Source organism: Neoarius graeffei, chromosome 5 (assembly GCF_027579695.1).
Source record: "Neoarius graeffei isolate fNeoGra1 chromosome 5, fNeoGra1.pri, whole genome shotgun sequence".
Classification (NCBI taxonomy): Eukaryota; Metazoa; Chordata; class Actinopteri; order Siluriformes; family Ariidae; genus Neoarius; species Neoarius graeffei.
The window spans coordinates 53,856,349-53,867,045 of NC_083573.1; the positions used below are offsets into that span (position 1 = coordinate 53,856,349).

The 10,697-nt window shown below is 41.4% G+C and overlaps 1 protein-coding gene across 2 annotated transcripts in view; it reads right to left on the reverse strand.

The window, feature by feature from the left end:
• Window positions 1–1,569, reverse strand: part of plppr5b (phospholipid phosphatase related 5b) — a 115,115-nt gene extending 113,546 nt beyond the window's left edge. For both annotated transcript variants that reach the window (XM_060922039.1, XM_060922038.1), the window contains exon 1: window positions 1,069–1,569. In XM_060922039.1, the coding sequence (XP_060778022.1) occupies window positions 1,069–1,299 (231 nt within the window). In that variant the 5' untranslated portion in view covers window positions 1,300–1,569. The remainder of the gene's footprint in view (window positions 1–1,068) is intronic.
• Between the last annotated feature and the right edge of the window lie 9,128 nt (window positions 1,570–10,697).

The window sequence follows — 10,697 nt, forward strand, 5'->3', positions numbered from 1 at the left end:
CTCACATTCACACCTACGGTCAATTTAGAGCCACCAGTTAACCTAACCTGCATGTCTTTGGACTGTGGGGGAAACCGGAGCACCCGGAGGAAACCCACGCAGAGAACATGCAAACTCTATACAGAAAGGCCCTTGTTGTCTGCTGGGCTCGAACCCAGAACCTTCTTGCTGTGAGGCGACAGTGCTAATGGCAAGATCCATCCATTATCTGTAGCCGCTTTATCCTGTTCTCCAGGGTCGCAGGCAAGCTGGAGCCTATCCCAGCTGACTACGGGTGAAAGGCGGGGTACACCCTGGACAAGTCGCCAGGTCATCACAGGGCTGACACATAGACACAGACAACCATTCACACTCACATTCACACCTACGCTCAATTTAGAGTCACCAGTTAACCTAACCTGCATGTCTTTGGACTGTCTGGGAAACCAGAGCACCTGGCGGAAACCCATGCAGACACACGGAGAACATGCAAACTCTGCACAGAAAGGCTGCTGGGCTCGAACCCAGAACCTTTTTGCGGTGAGGCGACAGTGCTAATATGATAAAAGGGGTCCAAAAGGCATATGGAGGAGATGATAATAAGCATCTGTGTGCGGTACTACTGTACATAAAGAAAACGCCCTCGTACAAGAGATAAAAACATTTCTATAAACTGAAATGACTTAAAAATAAAAAAAAAGTGAGTTTTGTGAACGGGGCGGCACGGTGGTGTAGTGGTTAGCGCTGTCGCCTCACAGCAAGAAGGTCCGGGTTCGAGCCCAGCGGCCTTTCTGTGTGGAGTTTGCATGTTCTCCCCGTGTCCGCGTGGGTTTCCTCCGGGTGCTCCGGTTTCCCCCACAGTCCAAAGACATGCAGGTTAGGTTAACTGGTGACTCTAAATTGACCGTAGGTGTGAGTGTGAATGGTTGTCTGTGTCTATGTGTCAGCCCTGTGATGACCTGGCGACTTGTCCAGGGTGTACCCCGCCTTTCGCCCGTAGTCGGCTGGGATAGAACAGGATAAAGCGGCTAGAGATAATGAGAATGAGATGAGTTTTGTGGACGTGCTATAAAAGTATGCTGAACTCACCACGAGTGTGGGCACACCGGCCACCACGGTGTAGAGCAGCGCGGGCGGGATGGCGCTCGCCTCCTCCGGTCCCGGGTACGGCTTCGTGTACGCGTTGTCGTAGCAGAAAAAGCCCTGCACGTGCACGCTGAACGTGTCCGTGTACTCGAAGTAGTAGGCCAGCATGACCGTCCCCGCCATGATCACCAGCTGAAAATAGAGCATGGTGGTTAAAGGTTGGCCTGAGAGCATTTACCGGTCCACAGTGCTGAGGCACGAGAGCGCGGGCGCGTTCATTCCTCCTCCGGCTCCTCCCGGCGTGCTGTGTGCCCGGCTCTGCACATCCGGCTGGCACGCGGGCATGAGCGCGGAGCCATTGCACTACGCCGAGTCGAGCACGCGCTCTGTGCCAAGCTGCGAGGTTCGCACGCGCTCAGGAGAGGATGACGATGGAGGAGTGACGTGAGCGCGCGCTCGTGCGCCGAATCCACTCGGCAACCTGTAGGCGCGAGCTCTTCTCCTGTCCCTACAGCTCTCAATGACAAACCACTAAACCAGCGGTGTCCAGCTGCGCTCCAGAGTACTGTCTCATCTCATCTCATCTCATCTCATTATCTGTAGCCGCTTTATCCTGTTCTACAGGGTCGCAGGCAAGCTGGAGCCTATCCCAGCTGAGTACGGGCGAAAGGCGGGGTACACCCTGGACAAGTCGCCAGGTCATCACAGGGCTGACACATAGACACAGACAACCATTCACACTCACATTCACACCTACGCTCAATTTAGAGCCACCAGTTAACCTAACCTGCATGTCTTTGGACTGTGGGGGAAACCGGAGCACCCGGAGGAAACCCACACGGACACGGGGAGAACATGCAAACTCCACACAGAAAGGCCGTCACCAGCCACGGGGCTCAAACCCAGACCTTCTTGCTGTGAGGCAACAGCACTAACCACTACACCACCATGACGCCCATATATATATGAGTGATTCTACGCTTATGGGTACTGAAATGGGGACATGAACTTATTTTTAAAAATTCACCTAAAACCATTTTTTTTTTTTTTACCATCAGGTCACAAAACATGTAATCTTTAATGAATGATATGTTAAAAGATAACTTTAATTTTCTGAGATGTAATAAAAACATATTTATATGCCAAAGTCAGAATGTAACAGAAGTGTTGTGGACATATAGATTCTCAATTTTAACAATGTAGAATTACTTTTTGAAACATAGGAAGGTGATGTTTTAGCAAATATAATTAATAAACATGTGTAGTAGAATAAACATACACATTCTTTCAATAAGATTAACATGGTATATAGCTAGATTGTAATTAATTTGTAACAGACGCGAGATGGACAGTCGTAACAGAAGTAATGTAACACATCATTTTGGAACTCATAGGCTTGACTTTGGCATATAAATGTTTTTATTACATCTCAGAAAATTAAAGTTATCTTTTAACATATCATTCATTAAAGATTACATGTTTTATGACCTGATGGTAAAAAAAGAAATGGTTTTAGGTGAATAAGTTCATGTCCCCATTTCAGTACCCATAAGCGTGGAATCACTCATATATATATATGCAGGGCCTGAGGCAATCCTGTGCATTCAACGAGGAGTGAGAACACCAAAACTCCAGACACTGATGCGCTAGAACCAGGACTTAGAACTGGGATGCTCAGCACCTTTTCCACCAGCCTAATTTAAAACTGGTTCCCTGCATTTTGACCAAAAAAAGACTGGCAGTGCAGGTCCCAAAGTTGAAACCAATGATATCAGTGGCTTTGGGAGGAGCTACCGCAAGAAATTCGCTACCATTTTGATGAAACATGAACGAAATCAGAAGTCTCTACAGACAGGCAACCTTCAACAAGAAGCAAGCAAAGCAGATATATTTTGTACACCATAATTTTCCCCAGGCGGCATGGTGGTGGAGTGGTTAGTGCTGTCGAAGGTCCGGGTTCAAGCCCCGTTGCCAGCGAGGACTTTTCTGTGTGGAGTTTGCATGTTCTCCCCGTGTCTGCGTGGGTTTCCTCCGGTTTCCCCCACAGTCCAAAGACATGCAGTTTAGGTTAACTGGTGACTCTAAATTGACCGTAGGTGTGAATGTGAGTGTGAATGGTTGTTTGTCTTTGTGTCAGCCCTGTGATGACCTGGCGACTTGTCCAGAGTGTACCCCGCCTTTCGCCTGTAGTCAGCTGGGATAGGCTCCAGCTTGCCTGCAACCCTGTAGAACAGGATAAGTGGCTACAGATAATGGATGGATGGATGGATAGATATATAATGTTGATTCTTGAGACGGTGTTCACTTCAGCATAGCTTACTTTATTAGTTCAAAATGTATTACTCAGTTAGTCATTGCTGAGTAATGTAATGAACGAAATCAGAAGTCTCTACACACAGGCAACCTTCAACAAGAAGCAAGCAAAGCAGATATATTTTGTACACCATAATTTTCCCCAGGCGGCATGGTGGTGTAGTGGTTAGTGCTGTAATCATTCGAAAATTAATTACTCAGATATACATACATGGGAAAAAGAAAGTACACTAGCATTACATCACCCCTATATCGCCAAGCTTGACAGTTGGTGTGGGATTTCAAGCCCTTTATTTGACACCCAGTTGGTTTGGGGTGTCATACATGGGGTCACAAAATGATAGATTGATAAACTCTTTTGCGCTGTTTCCACCACTGGTTAGTTTAGTTCCATCCTTTTAGATTCAAATAATCTCTTTCTTTTTAAAATACTGGCCAGGTTTAGGTGCAATTTGTACTACTATAAGAGTAAACCTGAATTATCTTTGTTGATTGATGTCTTTTTTGTATACTTGCATACAATATTCTAGTATGACTTTGCTAAGTTTAATGGAGTGTTTCTCTGCTTAGAATTAATAAATCTAAAAATTACTATGCCCCGCTCCCAGATGTTCACATTAGCCAAGTAGAGATCCATTAGCTGAGCAGACATGATGCATGATGGAGTGATGATTTAGTGGAGACCAAGTTTGGAATTTCAGGTCTGTTCTGCTCAAAGAGCTAAACATGGTAATTGGACAGCTGTTATTTACTTCACTTTGTTTCAGTATGGGTACAGCAGAGTAGGAATCAGCAACTGCAAAAGTGTTTGTGAATTAAATATGAATTTGGAACAATACTTTGAATTAAATATGAATTCTAAATATACAAAATGGAAAAAAAAAACTCAACATACAGTAATTGACTTTTTCCATCATATAAAATGTTTGGTTTTGGTCCTATATAATTTCAAGATTTTCAAGTATTTCATGATTTGAGACAATCTATATCATTATTACAACTTAGGATCTTGCTTTTGATAAGTTTATTTCTAACAAAAAGCTTACTTTACACTTTATACTAACAAGTCCTGCACATGCAGTATAGATGAAAACAAAATGCTCAAGTACAGGAACTATCCTAAATTCCACAGTATCAAGAAGGAACACAATGAAAGCCAATGACAGAATAGTGCATTTACATTTTCTGTGCTTACCAGTGAGCTCGGATTTGACTTTTTGTTTCTCTGGCACTAGAATTCTGTAACCCCAAATCAGTCTAAATTGGGATGGTACGGCAAATGCAAATTTAAAAAAGAAGAAGAAGAAGAAGAAGAAGAAGAAGAAGAAGCAGGCGGCAATAATTTATAAATTTACTTTGACTTGTATTTCATTGCAGACAATATGAACCCAAGCTATTTCATGCTTTGTCTGGTCAACTTCATTTCATTTGTTAATATACATCCATTCCTGTGTTTCAGGCCTGAAAGACATACCAAAAAAAAAGTTGGGATGGGGCAATTTAAGGCTAGTAATGAAGTAAAATCATGAAATAATAATGTGATTATAGGTGATTGCAGGTAATTATAATCATAATTTGGTACAAAATCAGTATCCAGGAATGTCCTAATCACTGAGGAACAAAGATGGGCCAAGGATCTCCAGTTTGTCAACAAATGCATGAGAAAACAACTGAAAGGTTTTTAAAACAATGTTCTTCAATAAAAGATAGGAAGTAATTTGGATATTTCACTTTATACAGTGCATAAATTATTCAAGGAATATGGAGGAACTTCAGTGCGTACAGGGCAAGGGCGCAAGCCTAAGCTGAACACCTGTGATCTCTGATTCCTCAGATGGCACTGCATCAAGAAGCATCATTCATCTACAGCTGATATAACCACATGGGCTCAGGATTACTTTGGTAAGCCCCACTACAGAGTTACATCAACAAATGCCAGCTACAACGTAACTCTGCAAAAAGGAAGCCTTATGTTAAGTGTCCAGAAGTGCCATTGCCTTCTCTGGGCTCGGAGGCATCTGGGATGGACCATCACACAGTGTAAATGTATACTGTGGTCAGACGAATCAATATTCCAGGTCTTTTTTGTAAGAAATGGATGCTGTTTGCTCCAGACTAAAGACTAAAAAGGATCATCCAGACTGTTACCAGCAACAAGTCAAAAAAAAAAAAACAGGGTCTGTCATGGTATAGGTTGTGTCAGTGCCCTTGGCAAAGTTAACTTACACGTCTGTAATGGCTGCATTAACGCAGAAAACTACACTGAGATTTTGGAGCAACACATGATGCCTCCAAGACATCTTTTCCAAGGATATTTCAACAAGACAATGCAAAACCACATTCTGCACACATTACAAAGGCATAGCTGTGGAAGAAGAGGGTGCCTGTCCCCTCTGTCCCCAATAGAGAATGTGTGGAGAATTCTGAATGGCAAGATTACAAAGTGGTCAATACTTTACCATCCCAACTTCTTTTTAAATGTGTTGCAAGAATCAAAGTTTGAATGTGTTTATTTTGAAAAAATAAAATAAAAATTCATGAGGTTAAACCTGAAATAATGTGCTGTTGTATTGTTCTGAGTGCACTACAGGTCAAAGATTATTTACAAATCATTGTTTCAGTTTTAATTTCGTTATCACACAATATTGACTGATTGATTGATTGATTGGTTGATTGAATTAATTAATTAATTAATTAATTAATTAATTAATTAATTAATTAATTAATCAATCCGTCATTTCATCTTCAGTTCCTGGTCTGTGTTATGGTGGATCCAGAGTCTATCCCAGTAAAACTGGGAACAAGGTGGGAATGCACATTTGTATACTCACATCTAAGGCCAACTGAAAGAAGCCAATCCACCTAACCAGCATGGTTTTGGGATGTAGTAGGACAATGGAACACTGGGGGGAAACTCGCATGTTCAGAGGGAGAACATGTGAAACTCCATACAAACAAGTAGTCAGGAACAAATTAGAGACATGAATACGTCACACAACACTGTTTGAGATCCTTTTAGGTCAGTGGTTCTCAGTCTTTTAAAACTCATGGCCCAGAAGAGACCAACAGCAGCTCTGCAAAACCTGGGGTTTCGTCCACTTGGTCTAAGGAACTTGAAGCATGGACATGAAACATATGCTAGTTCATTAATTCCTAACTGAAAATTGGTGTATTGGTTCAGGTTACCTAACTTGCTACTTACAGTATTGACAGAGTGGCAAATAATGTTAAGTGAACATTCGTTAGTGGAAAAACAGGCCTTCAAAGGCAAAGGCAAGTCTTTGTTGTCCGGGCTAAGGTGTGTACACTGCAGCTGAATAATACTGGATTCCAAAGCCTTTTAAATGCAGTTATAACAAAATAATCATAATCAACATGAATTAAATAAAAGAAGCTGTCCAATAAACTCTTTCCAAAATGAAGCCTTTCAATTTGGCCTGATCTCCATAGTCCTACATTATACAACCAAGCCATGGCTGTCGAGACCTTAAAGTGCATATCACGGGTAAATTCAGGAGCAAGATCAATGTAATTCTCCTATTTTATATTAAACTTTGGTCAAATATCTGTCACATTTTGCATTTTGTGCAATTTTTTTTTACCTTGCGCAATACCAGAAAAATTCAGTTGAAATCAAGCCATTTGAGTTGAATTGGTCCACCTCTGAAAAAACTTGCCATTTGGATTTCCCGGGAAACATTGATTTTCGTGACGTCACGTGCGGGACGCCTCCTTCTGAATCCTACGTCAGCGCTGGTTTGTTTATGAGAAAACGACCTGGTGGTTTTCTACAAATTTCTTCAACGTTATCACATAATTATTAAAATGGTTAACAGATGTATCGTAGGAGGGTGTAGCAACACCAATCTTGATGGGATTAGTACTCATCGTTTTCCAAAAGACCGGACAATGAGAGAGAAATGGAAGCGCTTTGCGCGAGGCACCCGGAAAAATTGGCTACATGCTACAGACTAAAGCATTATTTGCGGTGCTCACTTCACAAGGCCCGACAACTTTGAGAACTATTTGCAGTGGGAAATGGGCTTTGCGAGGCAACTTGATTTGAAAAAAGACACAGTTCCATCCAGCGCTCAGGTGACAATTCCATATCTCATCTCATCTCATTATCTCTAGCCGCTTTATCCTTCTACAGGGTCGCAGGCAAGCTGGAGCCTATCCCAGCTGACTACGGGCGAAAGGCGGGGTATACCCTGGACAAGTCGCCAGGTCATCACAATTCCATATTTCAATGCAAAATCGCTAGCTACTAAACTTGGTCTACACAGGCTGTGCACTGAAACCGTGCAAAGCTCGCGCAGCCTGCTGGAGCTTCCGCAGGTGACGTCACGAATCTGGCTCCAGACTCCCTTGGGATTTTTCCAGACGCGTTTTGTTATTTTATTTTTTCTGCTGTAGACAGATGGCCTTGTGCAAAATTACCCTTCTGGATGAGTGTGTAAAGGGGCATACTTTCATATAAAAAAAAAAAAACGAAATTGGTCCAGGATATGCACTTTAAAGACAGGGCTCTTTCTCTAAGTGTCATTTCATCACCATTTATAAAAAGCACTTGTTAAAAGGCAAAACAAGACAGAGAAACTTAAAAGTGATACACTTCAAGTGGTCATGGCTTCCCATGTGAGCCACACTTCATAAGAAATTTATGTCCTGTCTTCAGAAAGATTTGAAGGGATCCTGCGTGCTTTTCTTTAATGAAAATGACTGTGGCAGGCTGAGAAATACTGAAGTGTGGAAGGTACGCAGAGGAGGAGAGCTGACCACAATCAGTGCTACAGCATCGAGCTCAGGTCTCACAACATGGTGCAAGGCAAGAGACTCGCAGGATTTTAATAGATTCCTGTGACAAAAAAAACCAAATGTTTGTCATTAATTGTTTTTCCTTTTGTTAAAAAACAAAACTTTAATACAAACACTTCACTATATTTGCATGCAAAGGATTTTGTGCATCCCAATGAATTAATCTGAGCTGTTGATATGCACCCCAAGCTCATCAGCCTGTTGAACATCTCAGTTTACCTGTAGGTTAAATGTATTTAGTATTTACATTACTATAACAGTAAAAGTGCAAGTTACTCAGATGTGATCTTTGTGCATTGACAGTTTGCATCTGTTACTAACGTGAACAGACTTTTACCCTTAAACAAGCCTCACGTGCACATTTTTAAGTCTTATATGACAACAATATCTATCATACTTGTGAGACAATCAGTTCTTGCAATGTTGATCAAATGGACGAACCAAGAGCACAAGCCTTCATCACAAAGACAATTTACTCTGGAGACTGGCTGCAGCTCATCACCTCATACGTAGGTGAGAAGACGGAAAAAGACCCGATGCTTTTGTGCAGCTATTACTGGCACATCTGTGCTGAGAGTAGGGCTGAGCAATGTTGCCAAAATAAAATCTTAGTTTTCTTTATGAACAATTCTCAATTATGATTCTATTTTTTTTTCTTATATACAACCCTGATTCCAAAAAAGTTGGGACAAAGTACAAATTGTAAATAAAAACAGAATACAATAATTTACAAATCTCAAAAGCTGATATTGTATTCACAATAGAACATAGACAACATATCAAAATGTCAAAAGTGAGACATTTTGAAATTTCATGCCAAATATTGGCTCATTTGAAATTTCATGACAGCAACACATCTCAAAAAAGTTGGGACAGGGGCAATAAGAGGCTGGAAAAGTTAAAGGTACAAAAAAGGAACAGCTGGAGGACCAAATTGCAACTCATTAGGTCAATTGGCAATAGGTCATTAACATGACTGGGTATAAAAAGAGCATCTTGGAGTGGCAGCGGCTCTCAGAAGTAAAGATGGGAAGAGGATCACCAATCCCCCTAATTCTGCGCCGACAAATAGTGGAGCAGTATCAGAAAGGAGTTCGACAGTGTAAAATTGCAAAGAGTTTGAACATTTCATCATCTACAGTGCATAATATCATCAAAAGATTCAGAGAATCCAGAAGAATCTCTGTGTGTAAGGGTCAAGGCCGGAAAACCATACTGGGTGCCCGTGATCTTCGGGCCCTTAGACGGCACTGCATCACATACAGGCATGCTTCTGTATTGGAAATCACAAAATAGGCTCAGGAATATTTCCAGAGAACATTATCTGTGAACACAATTCACTGTGCCATCCACCGTTGCCAGCTAAAACTCTATAGTTCAAAGAAGCAGCCGTATTTAAACATGATCCAGAAGCGCAGACATCTTCTCTGGGCCAAGGCTCATTTAAAATGGACTGTGGCAAAGTGGAAAACTGTTCTGTGGTCAGACAAATCAAAATTTGGAGTTCTTTATGGAAATCAGGGACGCCGTGTCATTCGGACTAAAGAGGAGAAGGACGACCCAAGTTGTTATCAGCGCTCAGTTCAGAAGCCTGCATCTCTGATGGTATGGGGTTGCATTAGTGCATGTGGCATGGGCAGCTTACACATCTGGAAAGACACCATCAATGCTGAAAGGTATATCCAGGTTCTAGAGCAACATATGCTCCCATCCAGACGGTGGCTCTTTCAGGGAAGACCTTGCATTTTCCAATATGACAATGCCAAACCACATACTGCATCAATTACAGCATCATGGCTGCGTAGAAGAAGGGTCCGGGTACTGAACTGGCCAGCCTGCAGTCCAGATCTTTCACCCATAGAAAACATTTGGCGCATCATAAAATGGAAGATACGACAAAAAAGACTTAAGACAGTTGAGCAACTAGAATCCTACATTAGACAAGAATGGGTTAACATTCCTATCCCTAAACTTGAGCAACTTGTCTCCTCAGTCCCCAGACATTTACAGACTGTTGTAAAGAGAAAAGGGGATGTCTCACAGTGGTAAACATGGCCTTGTCCCAACTTTTTTGAGATGTGGTGTTGTCATGAAATTTAAAATCACCTAATTTTTCTCTTTAAATGATACATTTTCTCAGTTTAAACATTTGATATGTCATCTATGTTCTATTCTGAATAAAATATGGAATTTTGAAACTTCCACATAATTGCATTCCGTTTTTATTTACAATTTGTACTTTGTCCCAACTTTTTTGGAATCGGGGTTGTAATCCCATTGTAAAATTGTGCAATTTATTTACAAAGTTTTTTATTTATTAGAACAGACTTTGGAAAATGTAGATGTGCAAAAATGGCAACAGCGCCTTCAATAGCAAATAGTGCAAACAATGGCTCAATTAAAATAAAGGACATTTCAAAAACAACAACAACATTGTTTGCACTATTTGCTATACAACATTTTCAGACAACTTAGTGAACACTTCTTCTCGACAAAGTAAA